We start from the raw sequence: 27,380 nt of genomic DNA, 5'->3' as shown, positions 1-27,380 counted from the left end.
AGATCAAGAAAACTATAATTTTTAGTTGAAGGACATTTATTAAATGCCTTGTAATTCAAATCTTGGAAAATGAAAAATAATATTGGTGTAGCAGTTAATCAATTAATCAAGAGGATTGATTTACATACATGCATAACATAATTTCATCTCATAATGATCTGTGTTTCAAGTTCCATTATTTAGCCCACGTTATAGGCAAGGAAGCTGATACAAAGATCAATTGTTTCCGATGTTACAAAATTCATGGAATAACATGGCTTCTTTCAACACATCAATGACCTCATTCACACACTCAATTTGATTTCTAAGTCAGTGAACAAAAGACTCACAGTGTCTCAAGTTGTCCTCTTTGACTTTAAGGTAACCTAAAATGTAGTGTACTTCCTTTTGCCAATATATCCTTGGTATAGTTTACTGCCAAATTTGGAACCTCAAGTATTTTCGTCCCAATAATATAGACATGATAGATCAAGGCAAGAGAGGAAGGTGGGTGGAGAACAACAAAACAAAACAAAACACCTCAAATGGTGGTACTCTTATTTTGAATTGTAAACTTAAAGTAATCCTTAGATAACAATTCTAGATGATATTAATAACAAAGCAGGGCAGTGTACCATATGTTGTTTAGGGCAGGGATTTTGCTGGTTTATTTCATGTATTTCCTGTGCCTAAAACAGTTCCTGGCACGTAGTAAGAGCTCAGTAAATGGTTCTGAATGAACAAATGAGTAAGTTTAATTATATGGTCAAATGGATCTGAAAGCCTGTTTCCTAATTTGTTAAATGGAAAAATTGTCCTTACAAGGTTTACTATAAATGTTAAAATATTTTTTTAAATGTTTAGCATGGTTCTTGGCACAAAATAAACATTTAACATGTTATCTATAAATTAGATTAATAAGTATGGGAAACAACCACTTTCCAGAATTAAATTTGCTACAGCCTTTAAAAATCTGAGACACATTCATTGGCCATTTGGCTTCCCGAAATGAAAACAATTTTTGTTTTGTGGTAAAACAATATAACCTTTTTCATGCTTAGCTTTTGATTAACCACTTCCGTACTAAAATCTTATTTTTTTTTCCATTTTTAATGGTGACTTGAGTATTAGAGTCTTTATTTTTATTTTTATTGTTTTTAGTTCTATCTTCTAAAGATTAGGAGATCTATTTTTTAGCCAATTCAATCAAGCAAGCATAGTTCCATTAGTAGCTTCTGAATCAGTCTAAGACAGGTATAACTTTTCTTAGCTGACTTAAAGGAGAGACACAGGGTCTGTGGATCCTGGAGAAGTTGCCTCTATTATGAAAAATAAAGAATACAATAGTTTCTTTTAACATTTCTAAATGCTACTTATGCATTAGTATAGCCAACATTAGTGTAAACAAAGAGTTATTAGCCACTATTAGATATGTCATCTTTTTCAGAGATTGCTTCAACAGTATATATTTTAGAATCTTCCAAAAGTCATAATTTTTAGTTTTCAGGCTTTCCTCAGAATGATTGTCTTCCTTCTGTAGTTTATGGGAATCAAGAAATGCTCTTTTTTTGCCCTTTATAATAAAATTTTCATTGAAAATCCTCTTTTTTCATTTCAATCCAATCAGAAAACCAATTGAGGAAGGCGGTAATGAGTCTTGGATTTAGATGTTTCAGGGTGGCAAAAGCAATTTACTACAGAAGGCTTTATAACTTGTCATAGAAGAAGTTGATGGTCTGGCTCTTCTAAATTAAAATAAAACTCAGAAGCTTTTTAGATACTTCCCTGTTAAGAAGTCAACTCTTTTAGAAAGATTTCTGTTTCCAGGCTAATTTGTGAGTTATTCTGACAAAATATTGCAAAATTTACAAGATCCAGTTCCCTCATGTTAATGTCCTGTTTAGTTTATATCTTCTTTGCTATTCTAAAATATGCTGGTTTCATAATTATTTGAACCTATTCTCAATCCCTTCTTTTGTTTCTCCTATGCCTATACATGCTTTTATACTATTTGTAAGGTAAAATATATTATCCAGTTTTCAAAACTATGTTCTTAGGTCAAATATTCTTTGTGGTTTTTCAGTTTAATGGATCAACACAACATCCGTGCATGGGAATATTTCTCAAGCCTGTGATGAAGTGTTTCACACTTGTAAGATGTTTAAAAGAGGGTTGATATTTAATAATTGAATCATATTCCAGGAAAAAATGTTTCAGATGCCTCATGTAGACAAACATGAGGTATCTTTTCTTTTCATATGCTATTCAAATTTAACTCTCAATAACACAGAACATCTTGAGAAAGAAATATGGTACCGTTTACTTGACTGTAGAAGAAAGAAAGAAAAGAAAAAAGAAAAGAGAAAAGAAAAGAAAAAAGGAGGAAAGGAAAGGGAGGGAAGGGAAGGGAAGGGAAGGGAAGGGAAAGGAAAGGAAAGGAAAGGAAAGGAAAGGAAAGGAAAGGAAAGGAAAGGAAAGGAAAGGAAAGGAAAGGAAAGGAAAGGAAAGGAAAAAAGAAAAGAGAAGAGAAAGAAAAGAAAAATAATATCAACCACCATCTCTTTTATTCTCACCTTTCTAGTTTCAGAACATAATATTCTCAAGCTCAGGAACTGAGATTGATGTCACCAATAATAAACATAGCAGAAATAATGGTTTCTTTGGGCCCATGCCTTACAACTTTAGACAAGCCCATCAAAATTTAGACATTTTACTGAATTTTCCTTCTCATAAACCCTCCATCCCCATCCCTTGCTCTAATCAATGCCTTGACTTTTAAGATAAAGATTCAGCATGGTAAATGCTCATTTTTTGTTATCTCATTTCTTTCCTAAGACCCACTTAAAGTTCAGAATGTGATGCAGTAGAGTTTAGGGTAATATAGTTTAGTAAGTCTTAATAATTAAAATATGCTTGGGCCAGATGGTGCCAATCAATTGAAAATGATCAGGAATGTCTATTATATTCCAGGCCAAAACTACTCAAGAGTAAACATAATATAATTTTACTACATCTAAACATAATATGATTTTGTCCTTTTCATCGGTGAAATAGCCATAACCAACATTCATGAGAAATTCTGTACACAAACTTTCACGTTTTATTTTTACATATCCTGAAGTAAGATGATCACAACACAAATTTGAAAACCCTCCTATGTAGAGGAAGAAATGGAAAATTTCTTCTGATGGTATGTTTCAATGAAGGCCCATAGAATTAAAAGAGCTCTCTCTTTTCTGCAAGCCCTTTTAAAATGTTTTAGCAGCATCTTCAGTGAGTCATTAGGGGAGTATGTTTAGTTGAATGCATTACTCAATAGAGTAACTCTCCATTTATATAGAGTTGTCACTTGTTCATTAAAGACAATGATTGTTGACACTGTGAGACAATGCACAAGTACTAAGAACACAAAGATGATAGTTTCATTGCTGTCCCTGACTAGTGAATTTCACAATTTATTTGTGGAAGACAAATGAGTAAATAATTACAAAGTATTGCAAATAATTACAGCGTACAGAGATGATGGCTTTCAAACGATGCTGAGAGCACAGATTAGGGGCATCTAACTCATCCTGGAAAGAGATCAGGAAAGGCATCCAGAGGGAGACAACAGCTGAGCTGAGACTTGACAAATGAGCATGGTATGGTGAAAAGATGCAAGAAGAGGGCAAAAACATCAGGTGATATGAGAGGGTATGAAAATGATATATTTGAGGCTCTAATAGAAACAGAAACTGAGAAGGAAATGAACTAGTGGAAGTACACTCAAGATATATTTAGAAAAGGAATCAACAAGACTCTGTTAACAGCTGAATAGGGAGGGCAAAACATGGAGAAGAATTTTGGATGATTTTCAGCCTCCTGGTTGGAATTGTAGATGGAATGTAGAATCATTTACCATTATAGGGAATTGTGTTTGGAAGAGAAAAAGCTTTTACTTTCGGAAGTTCAGTATGTGGGTCAATAATGGAGTAAGACCATTTATCCCTTATCTTCTTTTGTCTCTGAACTTTTTAAAGTATATGTGTGATATCCGGAATTGATATCTTTTTCTATGCCCTTAACGAGAGGTACACCAAATCTAATTTCTATGACTGTCACCAGAATTGCACCCATCCATAAGAATCTGTTTTTTCAATTAATAGGTAAGCCTTAGAGGCTAAGTATTCTTAGAAGACTGAAGTGCTGAGCAGGCACTAAATGCTGAGTCATTGCTTGCTGAATGAATGACTGAATAGTTGAATAATCATGGTGTGTTCTCAGTGTTATATTAAGTTTCCTATCAATAAAAAAAAGGACTTCTAAGTAATGATCTGATTAACTTCTTCTATCTTTCTATTAGTTCTCTGAAAATTTCCCCTAATCTATTACAACTAATCATGGTGCAAACAAAACATTTGCTGCTAACAGTTTAATCAACATCATGAAGGAGAAGGACCCAAAGTTGCCATTCATGTGAGGCAAAATACACATAACTGAGAGGGTTTGTGAGAACACAGTGGTCAAGGGTAGATGCTTGAATAACAAAAAAGTTTCCATAGAAATTTATTGTAATACAGCCTCAATAAATTTAGCTTAATTGGAATCTAGAAAATTTAGCATGATGCAAACAAAACCAACGAAGATGAAAAAGTCATTTCTGTATATGAATTTCACTAGGTTCATGTATCTAAGAGGCCATATGACCACAAATCTTAATACAGTAGACCTTAAAGGACTTTCTAAATACTATCTAATTATATTGCCAAATACATCTGCTTTTAAAATTAAAAGATACCATAAATGATATTTTTACTTCTTAGCACCAGACTGCATTTTTATTGATCCTAACATAAAATAAAAATTCTTCTCAAAATTTAGTTCGAATTGTCAGTGGCAATTCTTGCTTACCAAGTAGCTTTTAGAAGATTAAAGGGCAATTTTCAAAGCACTATTTGTAATTTATTTTTCTGATGTACAGTGCTACATAAATAATGCTAACCATCACATAATTTTACATTAAATCTCTAAAAGTATATTTGTAAACATCAGATAAAAGATAATATGGTATTATTTCAATTAAGTAACTTTATACAGTACATTTGATGAACAAGATTGCCTGTATATGTAAATGACTCTGTAGGTAAAAGAAGAAAAAAGAATATTTACTCAAATTGATATCCAAGCCAGAAAGCAATTCCTTTCAGAGTTTTATAATATATTTTACATGTTTAACATTTATGTATCTTACATTTTAATTTTGATTATTAAAAGATTAGAGAACCTCATAAAACATGTAGGTGAGTAATAATGGCTTCTAGTAGTATGTAATAAGATTTCTGAACTGATTCAAGCATCACATAAAAGTCCTTATGATATTTTCTTGCTTCCTCAAAATGGCTTGTTTTTTCAACATACATAATACAAAGTTTAGATTTCCAAGTCCGTTTAAAAGGTAAAGTGCCGGGGCACCTGGGTGGCTCAGTCGGCTCAGGTCATGATCTCACAGCTCGAGGCTTGTGAGTTTGAGCCCCACATCGGGCTCTGTGGTGACAGCTCAGAGCCTGGAGACTGCTTTGGATTCTGTGTCTCCTCTCTCTGCCCTCCCCTGCTAATGCTCTGTCTGTCTGTGTCTCAAAAAAATAAAAATAAACATAAAAGGTAAATTGCCTGTTTGATAGTTCTTTCTGGTTAAGATGTAAATCTACAACAGAGCCAATTTCTGCTCTGGTAGTAAATAGCTGTGTAAACAGATATATTATATCTGGAACAGACACTGATTTTAGAAACAAGGTTTGTTCTGTTCTTCTGCCCTTAGACTTAAACATGTTTCCATCAGCAGAAAATCTATCAGGAATTGAGCAAACAGATTTATTGAAGAGCAACAAGCCAAAAAGAAATTAATGCTGCAACTTTTCACGTTGATTATCTAAATGGTGCCTCCTTTGTAAATGATTTACTATTTAGATTTAAATTAAAATTTAACAGGGGAGGCTGGGTGGTTCAGTCAGTTAAGCATCCAACTCTTGATTTCAGCTCAGGTCATGATCTCTTAGTCTGTGAGTTCAAGCTCTACATCTGGCTCTGCGCTGACAGTGCAGAACCTCCTTGGGATTCTCCCTCTCTCTCTGCCCCTCCCTTGCTCTCTTTCTCTCTCTCTCAAAGATAAATAAACTAAAAAAAAGTTTAAATTAATATTTAACATAAATATATCACTTTACCTGGATGAGATCTTAGAAACCATCAATCTAATTTCTACCATTTCTTTTCTTTTTGTAAAAGATGAGGAAAGCAAGTTAAATGGCCATGTCAAGGTTCCACAGCAAATCAGTTTCAAGAACCAAACCCAATCCTTAAGGTCTCTTATCTATTGCTTGTCCCAAAACACTGCACATTAATATTTTTTTATTATGCTAGGTCAAGATTTTATTATCTTTTTCAGATGTTACTTTAACAATTTCCTTAGTATATATAAATGTAGACATGCTATTTATTATTTTATGTAATTTAAAAAAAAATTTTTTTTCCAACGTTTATTTATTTTTGGGACAGAGAGAGACAGAGCATGAACGGGGGAGGGGCAGAGAGAGAGGGAGACACAGAATTGGAAACAGGCTCCAGGCTCTGAGCCATCAGCCCAGAGCCCGACGCGGGGCTCGAACTCACGGACCGCGAGATCGTGACCTGGCTGAAGTCGGACGCTTAACCGACTGCGCCACCCAGGCGCCCCTATTTTATGTAATTTTAAACTGCATTGATTCTATATTCATGTGTCTAATATTGCAGAATATTTTTGAGTCATTGTTTTCCTCTTCCTTCCTTTTTTGTTCATTGAACATGACCAGTTTTTTAAGTCAATGCATAGTAAAAGCAGAAATGGAAAATATTACATTGATAATTTCATTTGTTTTAATAAAATTTAAGAAACTTAGAAAATACAAAAAAATACAAAAGCTATATTAAAAATATTTTTTAAAATCCTAAAATCCCTGTAAATAAAACAAACAAATATATGTATGTATATACCTGTTATATTGCTTCCTACTGTTTGAAACATAGCCTGTGATATGGAGCCAGTTACTATCTCTATGAGAACAACAGAATTACAATGATTTGGTTTCCTTTGTAAAAAAATAAAAAATTCTTCTGTTATATGAATTTCATTTCATATCACGTCCTTTATAGAACTCAATCACAAATATCTGAATACAATATTACTGTCATCTATATTGAAACATCTATGTTGACACACTAGAATCAACATAAGCATGTTCTGTTTTTAACTTTATCCATTTATGTCTCAGTAGATTGAAACCTTTCTCTTTGACTCTAATTAAGCCTTATTTGCTGAAATGACATACACAATTAGCTGGAACTTAAAATTGCAAAAAAAAATAGTCAGATTTTGTTAAATGAATACTACTAACAAATGTAGTCATGATTCTCAAACAGAGGTTCTCAAATTTCAACATGTGTCTGATATGCCTGGAGCGCTGGGCTCACCCCTAGAGTTTATGATTCTGGAGGTCAGGAATGGGGTTGAACATGTACATTTATAATAAGTTTCCAGGTTGTGTTATTGTTTGAGAACCACTACTTTATAGAATTCTTCTCCAACAAGCAACCTACAGTGTTCTTACACTTATTGCAGTCTAAATGTGGATCTAAAGGAATCTGTAGGCTTAAACGACATACAAATACACTTTATTCATTCATATATCTGCAGCTGTGTTTTCTTGTAAAGTCTCATCAGATTTTAAACTGGTACAATATTGTCTTGTAACTGAATGTATGAGATCATGAAACTGAGAATGAAAAAAGCTAAAGAACATGTAGGAGTAATATTAGCAAAATTGTGGTATAGAAATTTCTAGTGTCCATTCCCTCCCCAAAACATCAATTTGAACAACAATCTGTATGCAAAAATACTCTCACAAGAACTAAGGATTCCAGGTGAGGAAATATAGCACCTGCATGAATAACAGAAATTTAAAAAAAAGACAATTGAGGAAGGTAAGAATAGATTCACATTACCCCCACCCCCTCTGCCAAACCTGGGCAGCTTAGCACAAAAGAGACACCCTCTCTGTAGGAGAAGGAGAGTGAAGAGAGCACCCAACTTCACTGCAGACCCCAGTTGGCCTTTGCCAGCACCAGGCTGACTCTCAAGGGCCAAAATGGCTCCCATGGTACTAGGCTCCCAGCCTACCCTGGCATTGACCAGTTCCCACAGCCTGAGGGCAGCAAGCATGGTACAAGATTCCCAGTAAGTTCTCGTGAACTTGCTGCTGGCCCATCCCACCACCAGCCAACTCCCACAGACCCCATGATCCCAGCCTGCCCCAGGACCAACCTGGCACTCGTAGCCTCAAGGTCTAAGCAAGTTTCCATTGACCAAGATTCCCGGGCTGATCCCAAGCCACATAATCTCCAGTAGACCCAAGCCCCAACTGGGCTTCTATGGACCCAACCCCTTGCCCTGCCCCAGGACCAGGTCATCTTTTGTGGCCTTCTAAGATCCCAGGTTTTAGACTGGCTCCCACAACCTAGGCTCCTGTCCTGCCCCAGGACCAGGCCAGCCCACATGGCCCCAGCCTCTAGGCTGGCTTCTGTGAAAACAGACTCCCAAACTGTCCCAGCACTGGGCCAGTCCCCAAGACCCAGATGCCAGGCCCTTCCCTGTGGCCCTTGGCATATCAGCCCCTGCAGATCCAGGCACTAGGCTATTCCCCATGGACCCAAACACAAGGCCTGCCCACCTGCTGATCCAGGCACCAGATCTGCCTGCCCAAGGTCACCATGAGGTGGCACACCCTGAATCTCTGGATGAGCTGACTAGTGTGAAGCTTTGCCTGCCAAAGTCAGTCTGTAAAGACTGGAAGGAGCATTTACTTGCTCAAATATGCACATATCAACATAGAGACACAAGGATCACAAATAATCAGGGAAACATGACACCACTAAAGGAAACTAATAAAGCTTCCATAACTGACCCTAAGGTTATGGAGATCTATGAATTAACTGACAAAGATTTCAGAATAATCCTCTTAAAGAAATTCAGTGAACTACAAGAAATTATTGGGAAAACAATACATGAATAAAACGAGAAGTTTGAGAAAGAAATAGAAACCATGAAAAACAACAAAACAGAGATCTCATAGTAGAAGAATACACTGACTAAACTGGAGCATCCAATACAGAGCTTCAATAACAGACTGGACCAAACAGAATAAGGAATTAGTGAATGAAAAAAACAGGTCACTTACAATCATCCAGTCAAATGAGGAAAAAGAAAGGAGAATGAAAAACAGTGAAGAAAGCCCTGTGAATTACGGAATACTATTAAAAGAAACAACCTAAGCATTATTGGAGTCTCAGAAGGAGATGATAGCAAGAAGGGACAAAAGTTTATTTAAAGAAATAATGGATGGAGTGCCTGGGTGGCTCAGTCAGTTAAGCACCCAACTCTTTGTTTCGACTTAGGTCATGATCTCATGGTTTGTGAATTCAAGCCCCACATCAGGCTCCGTGCTGACAGTGCAGAGCCTGCTTGAGATTCTTTCTCTCTCTCTCTCTCTCTGCCCCTCCCCCTTTCACTCTGTCTGTCTCTCTCTCAAAAATAAATAAGTAAACTTAAAAAAAATTGTAAAAAAAGAAATAACGGCTGAAAACATCCCAAATCTGGGGAGAAATTTGGACATTCAGGTTCCTGAAGCGAATAGGTCACCCCACTTATACCATAGTTGCTAAGACAGCCAATCTCAAATGTTATCATCACACACACAAAAAAGTAATAAATATGTGAGGTGATGGATGTATTAGCTAAACTTATTATGATAATTGTTTCACACTACATATGTGTACGAAACCATCAAATTGTACACCTTAAACTTACATATGTAATATGTCAATTATATCTCAAAAAAGCTGGTAAAAATATTTAGATTTTAGTGGTGAGATTTCATTGTCAAGACTTCTTAGCCTACTCTCTCTGTGCTTTGTATCCACTGATTATTAACAAGTCATTAAAACATTGTCTCATAGGTACTCTATCTTGGCAAATCTTGATTTTATCCCTCTAGGACAATAGTTCCCACACCTAAGTGGTCACTAAATTCACCTGAGAAAGCCTGCTCCAGGAACCCCAGTTTGGGAACTACTGCTCTAGGACCTAGATTGACAAGGATATCTCAGAGGAAAAATGTATAGAAACATAACACACATATAGCCTGGATGGTTTGTGAAGCCAGGTGTGTTTATTTTGGAAAACAAGAAAGTATTTGAGATGATTTACAAGATTTATCCAGTTTTAAAGTTCGCTCATTATAGGGTGTAAAACTTATAAGGTCCTTCTGCTCTTATATCCAAACTCTTATCTTGTATTGAAATTTAATGGTCTTATTTAATGATACTCTCTATTACATCATCTAAGTAAAAAATTTCCAAGATTTTCACACGTATTATGTGTCTAAAATAGTGTTACATCTAACCATTTTACAAAATTCAAATGTTATGATATTCATCTGAATTGTCCTGACTAAATTAAAGTATAATAAATCCATATTGAGGGAACTAATTTGCTCATTAGATCCAGTTATAAGGCAATTTCTGTGGCATTCATCAAATTATGATTTTTTGAGTAAATTCATGAAAGTTCAGTTTCCTACTTCTGCTTCTGATTTTTACTTTTCTTACTTTTAAATTTAAAGTCTAGGGGCGCCTGGGTGGCTGAGTTTGTTAAGTGTATGAGTCTTGATTTTGGCTGAGGTCATGATCTCAGGATACGATTCATGAGATCAAGCCCTGCCTCAGGCTCCACACTGACAGTCTGGAGGCTGCTTGGGATTCACTCCCTCCCTTTCTCTGCTCCTCCCTCACTTGTGAGTGTGTGTGTGTGTGTGTGTGTGTGTGTGTGTGTGTGCACGTGTGCACGTGTGCTCTCTCTCTCTCAAAATAAATAAACTTAAAAAAATAAAATTTAAAGTTTAAGTGACCCCATAATAAGTAGGCTTTAGGACACTCTTGACTGGCTTGGGAGTGTATCTATCATATTGTAGAGGTGGTTGGAGAGTTTAAGATAAATACAGTGCATGGATAAAGCTACTTCATTAATGAATTAAGATAGTAATTAGACATATATTTAAGATATGTTAAAGCTATTTGTGGACACGTGAATCAGAAAGATCATTAAATGAGGGGTGCCTGGGTGGCTCAATCAGTTATGCACCTGACTTCAGCTCAGGTCATGATCTCACGGTTGGTAAGGTCGAGCCCCATGTCAGGCTCTGTGCTGACAACTCAGAGCGAGTCTGCTTCAGATTCTGTGTCTCCCTCTCTCTCTCTGCTCCTCTCCTACTCATGTTTTGTCTCTGTCTCTCAAAAATAAACATTAAAAATTTTTTAAAAAGAAAGATCATTAAATGAAATTATTCCATTATTGATCAATGTTAAACAATTAATAAATTTTGAGAGAATTTGTTATGAAGCAGATTACTTAAAAGCCTTTATTGATATCACTCATGTAAACAATTCCTGGGCCAGAATTGTTATTACACTAACCTATATAGATCTATGTTCAATGCAGACCTTTGGCTATTGATACATACATAAAACCTGAAATTTAATATTTCTTTGAGAGTCAAAAATCTGTACAAGTAATTTATTGGTATATTAGGTAATAATTTTACTGCATCAGAAATAATTTATTAACATATAAAATAATAATTAGATATATCAGAGAGTACAATAACCAGTCACATAACACAGGGATGTGTATTAGTCTCTTTCCTTTGTTTTTGTTATTTGTGTTTCTTCGTTTGGTTATTTGTGGGTTTTTTCCCTGTATCTTAAAGAATTGATACCAGTTGAGCAAGGCATGTATGTTCCTCATTGTAGAAAACATAGAAAACATATGTGACTACTGAAGATGACACAGTTCTAGGGTCATGAACTAGAGGTGGATATCAGGAGCAATTGAGACTGCTACCTAGTTGTTGCAGGAATGACTTAAGATTTATTATTCAAATCCCATGCAATATTTAACAGGCTTACAGTAAATAGCTTTTACTGCAATTGCCTCAATCATTTAAAAGTAACAAGTTAATCTTGAAGAGAATGTCAAATGAGGTGTGACTTAAAGTTAGCAATTCTATTCATTAGGACTTTATGAGCTGAGCATTTGGTTATATTCATTTACTTTTTTTTCAAGTTCAAGGTACCATTGCTAGGGATAACTTTGTTCCTTTAGCTAACTTACCCATTTGGGGTAGAATAATGGTCCTTCCTTAGATCAGCCTCTAACCTGGCAGCAGCAATGGTCTCACAGCCTTATAGTGAGGCATGTACCCCAGCAGGCTTCTGGTGAGAAGCTTCCAGTCCCAAGTTGCACTCAACTGCTGGTATAGAATAGTAGGTATTCATTTAATTTAGTCAACATACATTTATTGATAAATTCCAATATATCAGGAACCATGCTAAGCTTTGGAAGCACTACAATCCTTGTGTATATGGAAGTTATAGGATATTAGAGGAGATAATAAAGTAAACAGACATTGATACAGTATATATATATATATATATATATATATATAGAGAGAGAGAGAGAGAGAGAGAGAGAGACAGAGAGAGAATACTATTGGAATATGAAAGGTACACCCAACCCAACTCAGTCTGAGGGATTAAGGGAAAGCTATCTAGAGCAGCTTATTTTTTTTGGATAATATCTGAATAATAGATGAGATTTAGCCAAACTAAAAAGAAGGAAGGATGTTCTAGATAGAGAGATCAACATATAAAAAAGCCCAGAGACAAAAGACACCTTAATTTGGTGTTTAGAAATACATTCCTTCAGTATGCCTTGAGAGAGTGCAAAATGGTGAAGAGAGAGAAAAGGGTAATGCGATATGTAGCAATTAGATTCATCACTAATCCCACTGACCAGGCAGAGGCAGTTGGAGTTCACAAAGATGGTACATGCTTTAGACTGAGATGTGATATGTCAAATGACCACACGTACATTCTAGAAAATCGAGTGAGGGGAGAAAGCCTATGTTTTCATAACCAGTTTGGACGTTCTTGGTAATTATGAAGAGAAGCAGTAGTGGACTAGACTAAAGTACTGGCATAGTGTACTTGTTGCCTAGGGCTGTGGTAACAAGCACCACAAACTGGGTGGCTTGAAATAACAAAAAATTATTCTAGAGAGAGAAGCCCAAAATCAAGCACAGGCAGAGCCATGCGCTTTTTGAAGGTTTGGAGGAGAATCTGTTCCATACCTTTCCCTTAGCTTCTGGAATTGCCAGCAGAACTTGTTGTTCCTTGGCTTGCAAAAACATCATTCAAATCTTTGCCTCTGTCACCACAGAGGTATTCTCCTTGTGTGTCTTCACATTATCTTCTCTCTCTATGTAAGTCAATTTCTGTATCTCTACTCCTATTGTAAGGGCACCAGTCAGATTAGGATACACCGTACCTAATGACCTTATCTTAATTATACCCGCAAAAACCCTATTTCCAAATAATGTCACATTCACAAGATACTGAGCCTTAGGACTTCAACTTAACTTTTTAAAAATTTTTTTGAATATTTTTTGTTTTTGAGAGAGACAGCACAAGTAGGGGAGGGGGAGAGAGAGAAGGGGAGACACAGCCTGCCAAAGCAGGCTCCAGGCTCTGAGCTGTCAGCACAGAGCCTGATGTGGGGCTTGAACTGAGAAATGGCAAGATCATGACCTAGGCTGAAGTAGGACACTCAACTGACTGAGCCACCCAGGTGCCCCATTGAGGGAACACAATGAAATCCATAAGGCATGATGGAAAGAGAACAGCAGAATAATTAGATGTTATGAGCTACAATTGAAATTGACTTGGAAATAAATATATATGGGAGAGGACATGTAAAAACCAACTCTAAAATCCAGATTTCATAATTAAATGCTTTGTGGAAATAAATAGTTGCTCAGTGTTCATCACAACCTGATTGTAGGAATGAGTAGAACTTTTAAGTAAAGATTTCTTAATTTGGCATGGCTCCAAGTGCATAATTGAACAACCTTATATTTGCGTACAATTTGTGTGTGCTTGCGTTTTTGTGTTTTTAATTGTATTCATGCATGTTTCCTAGAATTATGTCAATAGGTTTATTAGATTCTCAAAAAGGAACATGACCGTTCAATACTCCAAATGTCACTATGTATAGTCTTGGTAACTTTGCTTTTATCCTTAAATTTAGGCAGAGTACATAGCTGTATACCTGAGCCACACTGGTTGGGCTTGAGCCAAAGCAACATTTCTCTTATTGAACTCTGCTTAGTTCATGGTTCAGAGGGTGGAACTCTCTGAAAATTATTACATATTTAGGGTAGGTTTGTTTTTTCTTTAATGTTGTTTACTACATTAGACTATATTAGAGTTTTTTTCCCCCCTGAGAACACATGAAATAAATTTATCTCAGGTAACCATACCAAGAATAGTTATACCAGGAATTCTTTTAGAAACTATTTGTTGATACTTTAAAACATTGTAAATTTTATCATTGATTACATTTTTGATCTTTGCCTGAGTACTAGAAAGCTGAGAAGTGGATTGTCATGCCAAAAGCCAGAAAATAGGTAGTAACTTGAACACAAATTTTGTGTGCTAACGTAATTCCTGAATTCATATATTTTCTTACCTTCAGTTTTCTTGACTCACTTCTCCCTTTATTTACCTTCTCCTATTCTCATTGTTTCCTTTATTTACCAAATGAACAAATAATAAGGGAGTGCCTACCATGTAACTATATATTAGGTATTGCACCAGTTCCCTGGATCCAATGATGGAAAAACATGATCTCTGTTTTCAAATACCTCAGTCTAGAAGGGAAGTATTTTTTCAAGTTAATATTTACAGTAGATTGTGATTAACATGATCAAAGATCTAAAAGATAGTATTAGTGCATAAAAGGGGAACACAGTCCAACAACCTCAGATAAGGTTTTCTGAAGAAAAGATAGCTGAGGGGCGCCTGGGTGGCGCAGTTGGTTAAGCGTCCGACTTCAGCCAGGTCACGATCTCGCGGTCCGTGAGTTCGAGCCCCGCATCAGGCTCTGGGCTGATGGCTCAGAGCCTGGAGCCTGTTTCCGATTCTGTGTCTCCCTCTCTCTCTGCCCCTCCCCCGTTCACGCTCTGTCTCTCTCTGTCCCAAAAATAAATAAACGTTGGAAAAAAAAAAATTTAAAAAAAAAAGAAAAAAAAAAGAAAAGATAGCTGAGCTGAGCTCTGTGTAGAAGTTAGCCAAATAAAAATTGAAGGAAACAAAACTCTGATGGAAAAAAATTTAAAAAATCAAACTCTCTGCATAAATGGTGAGATATTGCATGCTTGGGAAGTAGAAGATTCAATACTGTTAAGATGTCAGTTGCTTCCAACTTGATCTATAAAATAGTGAAATTTCAATCAAAATCCTAGCAAGTTATTTTGTGAATGTTAACAAACTGGCTCTAAAATTTATATGGAATGGAATAAGACTCACAATAGCCAACACAATACTGAAGTACAATATCAAACTTGGAAGACTGACACTATCCAACTTTAATGCTTACTATAGAGAACTATGGTATTGTTTCCATTGTTTCTTGCCCTGGTCTCAGGTACGTTACTCGTGTGCTTATGCTGGCTCGCACTCATCTGAAGATTTAAGAGGGCCTTCCACAAATCCCTAGAACTTGCTTTATCTCTTTTTCTCTCTCTTTCTTATTCTCTCTGCAGTCCTCTACTTTATGTGATTCTGACCTGTGATCTCTAGCTGTCTTGGTCTTTCCAGACTCCCAGCTCCATCTCCTCAATTCAGCTCCATTCTGCATTAAGACCTTATAATTCACTTAAGTCATTAAGCTGAGTCAATCATAGGACACACCTCATTTGTTTCCTATCACTTAAAAATCAGTCCTTTGTTTTCTATGTTCAATATCTGTAAAGCCAGTGTTTTGTGTATTTTGTCTGTTTTCTGTAATTTTAAGTGGACGAATCAGAAATCAAGTGAACAGGAATTTAAAAAGGAAAAAGTGATCAATATAGTTAATTATATCCATTGGTACTGGCAAGAAGGGGGGGATTGGTGACCGGAGAGACCTGATAAACAAAATGGTGGGAATAAAAGCTAGATTTTAGTGAATTTATGGTTAAATGGGAGTCAGGAAGTGTAAAAAGCATAACAAAGGTGACATTCCTAGGAAGCTGAGTTGAACAATGATGGAAAGGTACTGGATGACATTTGTAAGGGAAGGTGTTTTACGGTAGGTGTTATTTACTGTCAAAATCTTTGTTGAGATAAAAAATAAAGAAAATTGAAACTGACTATGGATAAGGCAGAGGTTGACAATGGTCTATAGATTGATTACCAGTCTTTTCTGTAAATAAAGTTTTATTGGAATACAGCCATGCCTATTCATTCCCATATTATTTATGTCTATTTCTGTGTTACAAGAGCAGAACTGTAGAGTTGTGCAGAGATCATATGGCCCAAAGCCAAAAATATATACTACCTGATCTTTCATAGAAAACTTGTCAATCCTTACACTAGGGATCCAATATGCAATAAAAGCCTATAATGTATTTTTAGTCATTTGGAGTTCCAAATTCAGTAGCAGTCATTTTTAATGTATTATACTAGGACAGATAACATTAATAGTATTAATGGAAATGAAAACAATAAGTCTAATTTTTTTTATTTTCAACAATAAAGGGTTAAATAAAAGTAATTTCTCAAAATAAAATTATGTGCTCTATCTTAATATTAGACTAAAAAGTTAACACTGATAACAAAATTTGTGAGCAAATTATTTTTTAATGGTGCAATGAAATTAAAGTTTCATTACTTAAAAATAATTTTTTCAATTAGTGATTTTGTGTGGATAGTAAATTACATATCCTGTAGAATTTTAAAAAAGAACAATAGTTGGAGTATGTAGTTTTATTTAGATTTTCAAATATGTAATATTCTATCACATTTGAGGTCAATTCAATAACAATTGAATGACTCATTCTCTAATAATTTTTAAACTTTTTCTAGGCAAAGAAGTCAAGCCTAAGCCTCCACGTATGTCATGTGCATGCCAAAAAATAAATAAATGAAACAAATCTTAAACATATGCTTTTACTCATCCTCTGACGTCATAGTTGAGTATTTGGCTTAAAATCAAAGGCTTAACTACTTTGTGTATACAATGTGCTTAATATCCTTGTATTTCTAATATCCTTTGTATTTTTAATATCCTCTGTGTTTCTGAGAATATGCTATGCTAAAATTTTCCCTCATCCTTTGTTCACTGAAGATACAAAGCAATACCTTTTGTTAACTTCTCATAAAAATCTCAGTTCACATTTTCATTCTGTCTTAAAATAATTCATGCTGTGATTGATAATAAGGAAACTTTATTTGTCTGTTTGTATCAATTTGCTGCATTCATAAAAAGAAGAAAACTAATATGGCAGATTAAAAAACAATGAATAATATGTAAAAGATATATGTCTAAGTACAGGATAAATATCTTTGTATAATCATCATTATTAATCTTCTATATTTTTAGAGCCACAAGTAAAAAAAGAAGAGAAACCAGGTATGTATATTTTATATATAGACTCATACTTGCATTCCATATTTATAAAGAATATCATATTACTCCTTTGCTAATGTGTCCTAGTGCAAATATTATACAAAAATGTTATCTTTCATTAACTCTTTAAAATAAGACAAACAGGGGCGCCTGGGCGGCTCAGTCAGTTAAGCGGCCGACTTTGGCTCAGGTCATGATCTCGCAGTCTGTGAGTTCGAGCCCCGCGTCGGGCTCTGTGCTGACAGCTCAGAGCCTGGAGCCTGTTTCAGATTCTGTGTCTCCCTCTCTCTGACCCTCCCCCGTTCATGCTCTGTCTCTCTCTGTCTCAAAAATAAATAAACGTTAAAAAAAAAAAGTTAAAAAAAAAAGTTTAAAAAAATAATAATAAAATAAAATAAAATAAAATAAAATAAGACAAACATAAAGCATATTTATCTATTCCACCTCTTCCTAGAAAAGATTGTACTTATAATGGAGAAAGTGCTGAGAAATTGATATGGTTTAATTAATTAATTAAATTAATAAATAATTTTATTTATTATTATTAATTATTATATAAATAAATATATAAATTTTATAATTTATATATATTATATAAATATATAAAAATATATAAATATATATTTATAAATTATATATAAATTATATAAATAATAATTAATTAATTAATTATTAAATTAAATTAATTAATTAAGTAATTAAATTTATTCTCAAGTTAGCTAACATACAATGTAGTCTTGGCTTCAGGAGTAGGTTCTCATGATTCATACAACACCCAGTGCTCATCCCAACAAGTACACTCCTCAATGCCCATCACCCATTTTCCTCACCCTCCTAACCCCTTACCCTCATCAAACTTCAGTTTGTTCTGTATTTAAGAGTCCCTTATGGTTGCCTCCCTCTCTGTTTTTATCTTATTTTTGCTTTCTTTCCCCTATGGTCATCTGTTAAGTTTCTCAAATTCCACATATGAGTGAAATCATATGATATCTGTCTTTCTCTGACTGACTTATTTTGCTTACCATAATACCCTCCAGTTCCATCCACATTGTTGCAAATGGCAAGATTTCATTCTTTTTTATTGCCAAGTAGTATTCCATACAATATCCATTATATATATATATATATATATATATATATATATATATATATTAGATCTATCTATATATCTATATATATATAGAGAGAGAGACAGAGAGACAGAGAGAGCTCATCTTCTTTATCCATTTATCAGTTGGTGGACATTTGGGTTCTTTCCATAATTTGGCTGTTGTTGATAGTGCTGCTATAAACATTGGGGTTTGAATCAGCACTCATGTATCCTTTGGGTAAATTCTTATTAGTGCAATTGCTGGGTCATAGGGTAATCCTATTTTTAATTTTTTGAGGAACCTCCACACTGTAGAGTGACTGCACTAGTTTGCATTCCCACCAACAGAAGAAACAATTGACTAATTGAGTCAATTACAAAACCCCTATTTTTGCTGTTTATTCTAGGACACAGACATCCTGCCAGAAAAACAGCTCCCCTCGCTCTTCCAAGTCCGATGAACATTTCTGAGGGCTACAGTAAGCAGCAGACTTTTTATAAAGAATACACAGCAATCTGATTCTCGAAACAATTAAAACTTTTGTTCATGTTTGCCAACTATTAGTGTTATAGGCTGCTGTAATAAAATCCCACAAACTAAGTATCTTAGTACAGCAGAAATTTATTTTCTCACAGTTCTGGAAGGTAGAGGTCTGAAATCAAGGTGTAATCAGGGCCATGCTTCTCTTGAACCCAGAAGGACCTTTTCTTGCTTCTCCTGGCTTCTGGTGTTTGTGAGCAATGCTTGGTGTTCCTTGGCTTGAAGTTGCATTATTCTAATCTGAGCCTGTGTCATCCCATAGGCATCTTCTTCCTTTGTGTCTTTATCTCTGTCTTTTCTCCTCTTCTTGTAAGGACACCAGACATATTAGATTAAGGAGCCACCATACTCCCATAGAACTACATCTTCACTAATTACACCTGTAAAGATCTTATTTCCAAGTAAGGTCACATTATGAGGTACTGGGGGTTAGGACTTCAGCCTATCTTTTGGGGGGAGCACAATTCAACCCATAAAGGCCAATCTTCTTACCCCCCCCCAAAATGCATCTCCTTCAGATGTAGCAAAATACATTCACCTCATTCCAACATCCGTAAAAGCCACAACCATTTTAGCAACAACTAAGTCCAAAATTCATCAATTCAAAGTCCCAAATCTCATTATCTTAAGCATTTATGGGTGAAACCCAGGGTATGATTCTTCTCGCAGAAAATTTCTCTCCATCTGTGAAAACAGAAGACAAATTATCTGCTTCCAAAATAAAATAGTGGAACAGGCCAAGATAGAAATTCCCATTCCAAAAGGGAAAAAACTAAAAGGAAAAGAAGGGGTTATGCATCCCAAATAAATCCAAATCATAGCAGGAAAAATTCCATTAGATGTCAGGATCTGATATCTTCTTTGACTGAGTACTGTGTCCTCTAGGCCTGCTTGGGTGCTAGCTCTGCCGTTCTATAGAGCCCCCCAGCTGGCAGCCGTGCCCTCTCTACCCAAGGAGTTCCCGTCAGCCCAGGTCTTTGAATCCATGGCTCTTCTCTTAGAGTTGTTTTTCTCTGTGTGTCCATTCCTGTCCAGGCCAGCATTGTTTTTACTTGTATAGAATTCTCACAAACGTGACCAGTTCTGCATTCAATTCATGAGGGTCCATGTCACTGGACAAAGAGTGTCCTCTGCAGATCTTTCCTCATAACTACATCTCTGTTCCTACCTTCTGCTAAGGTGGGTAGATTGGACCTGCAGGTTTGTCTGGCCACTCTCTTTGCTCTGTATCCAGGGCACACTATCTCGATAGGTTGAGAATTTTCCATATCATCAAGTGCTGGTTCTTTTTGATTAACAATTCACTCCTCAATTTATCTTCTCTCTCACATTTTATTATGTGCAGCAAGGAGAAATAGGGCTGCCCCTTCCACACTTTAATTGGAAATTTCTTCAGCTAAACCATGTTCTTCACTTATAAATTCTACCTCTGTTACTTAAACCCTAGTTTGGCTGCTCACTGCTTGAAAGCCAACACAGATGTTCTTTGGAAAGGAAAGGTTGCTTCATTCAACCTTGAACTGACGTCCAGGCAAACATATATGTAACATCCATCTTATGTTCACTCTGCGGTGGGGACTTAACACCAGAATAAGACAAAATTCAACCCCTGACGTCAGGAGGTTACCTTAGGACAAGAAGAAGGGGCTATGGACATGCTCTGAGAGCTGCTTTAACCTGGATGGGGTCTTAGGCTTGTTTTCTCAGGTAAGGAATTCAGAGCCTTGTTTGTTCATAGGTGAGAATCATGTAAGTTGACCTTGAGTCCAGACCTCTGTGGAGACAGCTAGTGTATTTGTTAGTGGAGTCTGAAAAGACACAATAGCTAACTAGAAGGAAACCGTTCTCTGAAAAACAAACTTTAAACCTTCTCCTAGTTTCAACTTCATTAACCCCAGGGGGCACAGTTTCACTTACTCTATCTGAGGAACACAATTCAGCCAAGCTGTCTGCCATTTTATATCAAAGATCACCCCTGAAGTATATCCAATAGCATGTTCCTCATTTCCTTCTGGGACCTTACCAGAAGCACATTTAACGTTCCTATTTCTAGCAAAATTTTGTTGATATATGTATTTGATGATGATATACATATTTTCTAAATTATCAGAAGGCTTCTTCCTAGCTCTTACCAATTCTAAGTCCTCAGCAGAATAGACCCTAATGTTGGTATTTCTGCCAATATCCTTTTCGAGGCAATCTAGGCTTTTTTTTTTTTTTTTTTTTTTAATCAAGTGTCTTAAAAATCTTCCAGCCTCTTCTCATCAGCCAATTCCAAAACCACTTTCATATTTATATGTATTTGTGACAGCAGCACCTGATCTCCTGGTACCAAAATCTATTAGTTTCCCTGGGTAACTGGAATAAAGTATCACAAACTGGATAGCTTAAAACAACAAAAATTTACTCTCTCACAGATCTAGAGGCTTGAAGTCCAAAGTCGAGATTTCAGCAGAGCCATGTTCCCTTTGAAACATGTAGAGGAGAATCTTTCCTTGTTTCTTCTAGCTTTTGATGTTGTGAGCAGTCCTGGTTCCTTGGCTTATAGATCCATCACTCTAAGCTCTGCCTCCACCATTACATAGCCTTCTTCTCCCTGTGTCTCCTTTGGTGTCTCTTATCCTCTCCTTATAAGGACACCTGTCAGATTGGATTAAGGACCCACCTTATTCCAGTATGACCTCATCTTAACTTAACCAATCATATCTGCAACAATTCTATTTCCAAATAAGGTCACATTCTGATATATGGCAGATTAGGACTTCAACATATCTTTTTGTGGGGTACAATTCAAACCATAACTCTGTTTGTCTAAATTTCTAAATCACATAAGAACTTAATTAGATATATTTCAAAGATACTCTTCCTATTCCGCCATCAAATCATTTACCTTATACTGACATTGAAACTATACTCCACAATAATCATCTTGAGAAAACAGATTTTTCGAATTGAAATCAATCAGCAGTAGCAGCAACTTAATGACAGATAAGTACATGGCATGATATTAACTACTGTGTGTTTAATAGTCCAGCTCTGGGGTGCCTGGGTTACTCAGTTTGCTAAGCATCTGACCTTTTTTTTTTAATGTTTATTTATTTGTTTTTGAGAGACAGAGAGAGAACACGAGTGGGGGAAGGAGCAGAGAGAGAAGGAGACACAGAATCCAAAGCAGGCTCCAGGCTTTGAGCTGTCAGCACAGAGCCCGATGTGAGGCTCAAACCCACGAGCGGTGAGATCATGACCTGACCAAAGTTGGACACTAAACCAACTGAGCCACCCAGGCGCCCCAAGCATCTGACTCTTGATTTCAGCTCAGGTCATGATCCCCTGGTCGGTGGGGTCAAGCCCTGTGTCAGGCTCTGCACTGACAATGTGAAGTCTGCTTGGGATTCTCTCTCTCTCCCTCTCTTTCTGCCCCTCTCCTGTTCATACACACTCACTCTCTGTCTTTCTCTCTCTCTCTCTCTCTCTCAAATTTAATAAATAAACTTAAAAAAATAGTCCAGCACTAACAAACTAGCAGGAAACTGAAATCATTTTTAGTAAAATTCTGCCTTTTTAATAATGGTAAACAGAATAAAATAATTTCTAAAAATGAATTTGTGCTCTAGTTTATTTTTTCAGATTTTAAAATTTCTGCCTTTTTGTTTCCCTTTAGAGTCACAAGTAAAAAAGGAAACAAAACCAGGTAAAAAATATTTGTATTCTTAAATAGATACAAAGCTGATATTGCCTTCATCTTAGAACTAAAAGAGGCTTACCACCCACCAATGGAGATTTACAGGGTGTCCCAGAGCCTTACTGTTTTTCTTACTCTGTTGCTCAGTATGGTTTTATATCACTGGATTAGCTGAGAAGGGGGATATTCTGTAGGCAAAAACACCTAGAATATGGCTTTAAATGGACCACAGCAGATACTCTAGGCTTCAGGAAAGATGTCTGGGAGTCCTTCAACCCTAGTATTATCATATTTAATTTGTAGGTTTATTTCCAATGACATAGCAGTGACAAAATCACAGACTACTGGGATTTGAAGAGAAAAATGAGAAGAATTTATTAAACACCTGTTAGGAGCTAAGGAACAGCTTAGGACTTTTATTTTCATTATAATGCTGTGAGACACATGGAACATGACAATTATTATTCATATTTAATGTGTGTGGAAACAGCTCAATAGACTCCACTCAGAAAATAATTTATTTTTCCAAGGTTTTCCAGCTAATAAATGTTGGAGCTAGGATTCTGCCCATGTCGGATTAACTCAAAACTCTGGGTGCTTCCACTAAGAAATTGTCCCAGACTAATGATTATTTTATGAAGAGGTAACATTGACCTAAAACCAGAGTGACCTTTCCAAGTTTACATTGCTATTTAGTGTTTAAGTCCTAGCTCTGGTACCAACTAACCACTGACCTGAGGCAAGTTAAAAAAAAAAACCCTCAGGCTCCATGGAAGCTATTTCTTCACTATAAAAAATTGCATAGCAAGCTTCCTCAATGTCAACAAATTCAAGAATCCAAGTTTAAATGTACATACAACACTATATTACCCTTTTAATTCTCACCAAAACATACCTAGCAACTGATCAGAAGCTTGATCCTAATTGCTCTTATAAATAATATATTGTTAATGTATCAAGGCTTATGAATGCCTAAGTACTGTCTTATGATTTATTTTTTTGACTGTATTTTTTTTGCTGCAATTCAATGTTAGCAGATGGAAACATTTTGCATTTTCCTTTGTTTTTAAGCCAGAAACCATTGGAAACTTCTAGTTAGGCCCAATGCCATTTCAAACTTTTATTTATTATTGGAAAATAACACAATTTTGCAGGTAATTTAATTGATTCTGTTTTTTATATATAAATGTTTCCTTTAGAACTTCATCTGAAAAAAACTCAAATACATAGGACATGTATTAATTTTATCTATAATGCTTACATAGAATTTTGACAAGAAAATTTTAAATATTTCCAGTAATATGCGTTTGCTATCTATGCTTTAGTATTTATGCTTTGTTACAACTTATCCTTTGTAAAATATAAGTACTTAAATGTAAATAAGAATTCTTGTTATATTGTTTTCATGCAACCAAAACGATTAAATTTTTCACTTAAAATGACATGAAAACTTAGAAACAGTTTTTTTCTGTGTGGACATATTTCCGACATGTGTCTGTTATTTTCTGCTAAACAAATCACTGGCCTATGGAACAGAGAAAAAAATCACCGTATGTTAATTTATAAAGCTTCTAAACATCTGAAAAGATTTTATTTTTATTATTTTCAGAACAAGACAGAGCAAAACCGGAAAAGACTGTTTCTCATGGTAAACCAGGTATTTTGCAGGTGGTGTCTATAGTATAAAATTGTCTCTCCATGTTCTGGTTTCAGCAGAATGAAGAGTCTCATGTCAAATCTAAAGTTTTTAGGGACGATTCAAGTCTTAAGTCACCCAACTTTTAGAACATCTCCAATTTTAGTCATCTCCACCATATTTTTTGAACTGAGGACTTGACGTGTAACAGTAACTACACAGTCTATCCCTTCTCATCAAATACTTAGCTGAGTAAGATCATCACCTCCAGCACTGAGGTGAATGGGCTCCATGGTTTACTTCTGTTCTGCATGGGACAAGATGTCCTTGGGAAACGTACAATTCAGAACGGCTCGTTCAAACATGACATCTTACATTTCAAAACCCCCAAGAAAAGGAAATCAACATTTCTCCCTGTTTCCTCTCCTTCCTTCCTCCATCTTTGCCTCACTTTCTTTTTTTTCAACCCTGATCTTACATTTTGGAGAAAGTAGAGGTAAGTCAGTGTGTTCTGCTCAGAAAGCGAGATACAGAATTTACCAAAACAAATGTATTAATTGTTTTTTATTTAAGACTAAAAACTTTTAAGTTTTCATTTACGCTAATTAAATATGACTTTAATTTTGAGGCAGTCCCAAGCCTCAGTTATTGTCCTTCATTCCAGGCTGAATTGTTTACCCGAAGTTGTAAATGTGGTTAGGCCAGAATCTTTAATAAGGTAAAAGCATACTTTCTGTAAGCATATCTTAGGAAACATTTTCCTTATACTTCTAAAATTTTTACTTCAGGAAAACTGTTTACAATGGGTTTGAGTCCATTTGCTTTCATTTGCTCATGCTTTAAAATACATGACACACCAACAAAGAAGCTATAGGAGTAGAAAAAGCAGAGCTGTAGTGTGAGGAACCAAGAATAACCGTCTATATTGACATAATCATAACCTTAGAACCTCCTCATTTAATGAATGATAAAATCTTGCTATTTTCTTGACTGTCCCAAATGTCAGTCATTTTGAGCTGAAATACAGAGAGTGAGAGAGTTTAGTCTCCAAGTATACAGCAAGCACACTGTCCTCCAGCCACACCTTTCTTTTATTTTAGTGATAATATCCGTATTCGAAATTCTGCTTCCCAGGGAAACGTTCTAATTGATTAATTCCCACTGCTGAATTATTGAAAAGTTTCATTTTACATAGGATCATTTTAATAATCTCTCTACACCGATCCAAGTTTCTTTGGTTATGTCTATAAAAACATAGAGAACAGAAGACATCCCATAAATGTACCACTTTGCCCTTCCCCAGCTTTGCACGATAAAACACACACACACACACACACACACACACACACACACACACAAAACAAAAACAAAAAAAAACCCCTTGGGTCCCTAGGCTAATCCTGGGTTCCCAGGGAGGTATTTTGCACTAGAGAAATTAAAAAATGCTTCTTCCTGTTCCAGTTCAATTATTAAAAAAGTATATGTGCTTTTTATTAAAAAAAAAACAACAAAACAAAACAAAACAACCCCTGCATAAATAAATACAGTGAAATACAGTGAAGGCAAGGCATAGGGTGTATATTGGCAGGTTAGGGGACGATTCCAATTAGGAAAACTTTTTTGGTAGGATAGCTGCAAAGGATGTCTGCAGCTGCACACATTTTCTTTGTGCTCCATCCAATTTGAATAGAAGATATAGCTTGCTGTGTTTTTGGAAAAACAGCTAACTTTTTCTCAGTATTGGTGTTATTTCAAAGAGAATACAAAATATCAAAGTTGACTTATGTCACTGTTTTATAGTAATGTATTTAAATTTCCTACTTGTGTTAAAATTTTTTCCTATCACAGAAGAAAAAGTTGTCAAGCAGGTAAAAGCTACTACAATAGAAAAACCAGGTAAGATATTTCATATTTTTCTTCTGTGTATCAGCTTTATGTTACATGGGTACACACACACACACACATTTTCACTGAAGTGTATAGTTTCAGTGCCATAAATTTTAAAATTTTGAATTCTTATAAATCACTAAAATATATACTCAATAAATTAACAGTGGAAAACTAAAGAGATATAATTTAATTTTTAAGTGTGCTTGATCTAAGCTTGCATATAACTCATAAAGTAATCCAAGTAATACATTGATTATCATATACTATTAGGTGTTTAATCTTATTTCATTTTAACTTATTTTTAAGTTTATTTATTTATTTTGAAAGAGACAGAGACAGCACACAAGCAGGGGAGGGGCAGAGAGAGGGAAAAAGAAAGGATCCCAAGCAGGCTCCACACTGGCAGTACAGAGCCTGACACCGGGCTCAAATGCATGAAACTGTGAAATCATGACCTGAGTTGAAACCAAGAGTTGGATGATTAAGTGACTGAACCACCCAGACACGCCAGAACATATAATATTAAAATAGTTCATCTCTCAGTATTTCCTGTGAGGAGAAAAAAAGGAACATACACACATCTCCCATTCTGAAGTTCTTTCCTAGAGGGATGAATAAAATGGAGTCTTCATCTCACCTGACATCCTAAACCATTGAATCTTTTCCATTGAATTCCAACATCGGAATTCTACCCACCTGGACAACTGACAGTTAATAGAGTCCCATTTCTTACAAAAAAAATCATTTCAAAGGAAAAAGTCTGTGAAGTAATTTTTTCATTTTAACTGAGAGAATCATGATAATCAGGGTTTAAATACAGTTTCTCAGTGGAAAATATAATAGAATTCAGGAAAGAACTAATTATTTATATAATTATATACTATTAACACATGAGGAAAAAAAAGAAACCTTATGAGGCCATTTACACATGACCTCATATGTCCTTTGTACTCTATTACAGCCATTGTCAAAGCTCATAATTTCAGCTAA

At 35.5% G+C, this 27,380-nt stretch overlaps 1 protein-coding gene and 1 long non-coding RNA gene across 31 annotated transcripts in view; one reads left to right on the top strand and one right to left on the bottom strand.

Moving 5' to 3' along the window:
- Positions 1-27,380, top strand: part of TRDN (triadin) — a 400,175-nt gene that overhangs the window by 332,573 nt on the left and 40,222 nt on the right. For 18 of the 28 annotated variants that reach the window (XM_086707737.1, XM_086707736.1, XM_086707734.1 and 15 more), the window contains 6 exons: positions 17,008-17,034; positions 17,525-17,554; positions 19,049-19,120; positions 22,844-22,873; positions 24,474-24,521; positions 26,349-26,396. In XM_086707737.1, coding sequence (XP_086563863.1) covers positions 17,008-17,034; positions 17,525-17,554; positions 19,049-19,120; positions 22,844-22,873; positions 24,474-24,521; positions 26,349-26,396 — 255 coding nt within the window. The remainder of the gene's footprint in view (positions 1-17,007; positions 17,035-17,524; positions 17,555-19,048; positions 19,121-22,843; positions 22,874-24,473; positions 24,522-26,348; positions 26,397-27,380) is intronic. The other 10 variants (XM_086707747.1, XM_086707746.1, XM_086707738.1 and 7 more) reach the window with 5 other exon arrangements.
- Positions 1-27,380, bottom strand: part of LOC147581186 (uncharacterized) — a 68,886-nt gene that overhangs the window by 39,299 nt on the left and 2,207 nt on the right. The window contains exon 1 of one of the 3 annotated variants that reach the window (XR_015251514.1): positions 12,215-12,407. The exons of the other annotated variants lie outside the window; for them this stretch is intronic. This is a non-coding gene — a long non-coding RNA (uncharacterized LOC147581186). Of the gene's footprint in view, positions 1-12,214; positions 12,408-27,380 lie in introns of those variants that run through there. 3 annotated transcript variants of the gene reach the window in all.

Source organism: Puma concolor, chromosome B2 (assembly GCF_028749965.1).
Source record: "Puma concolor isolate L17-30 chromosome B2, mPumCon1.1.hap2, whole genome shotgun sequence".
NCBI classification, from domain to species: Eukaryota; Metazoa; Chordata; class Mammalia; order Carnivora; family Felidae; genus Puma; species Puma concolor.
Note: the sequence above shows the minus strand (reverse complement) of the source record. Positions and strands in the feature narration are given on the sequence as shown.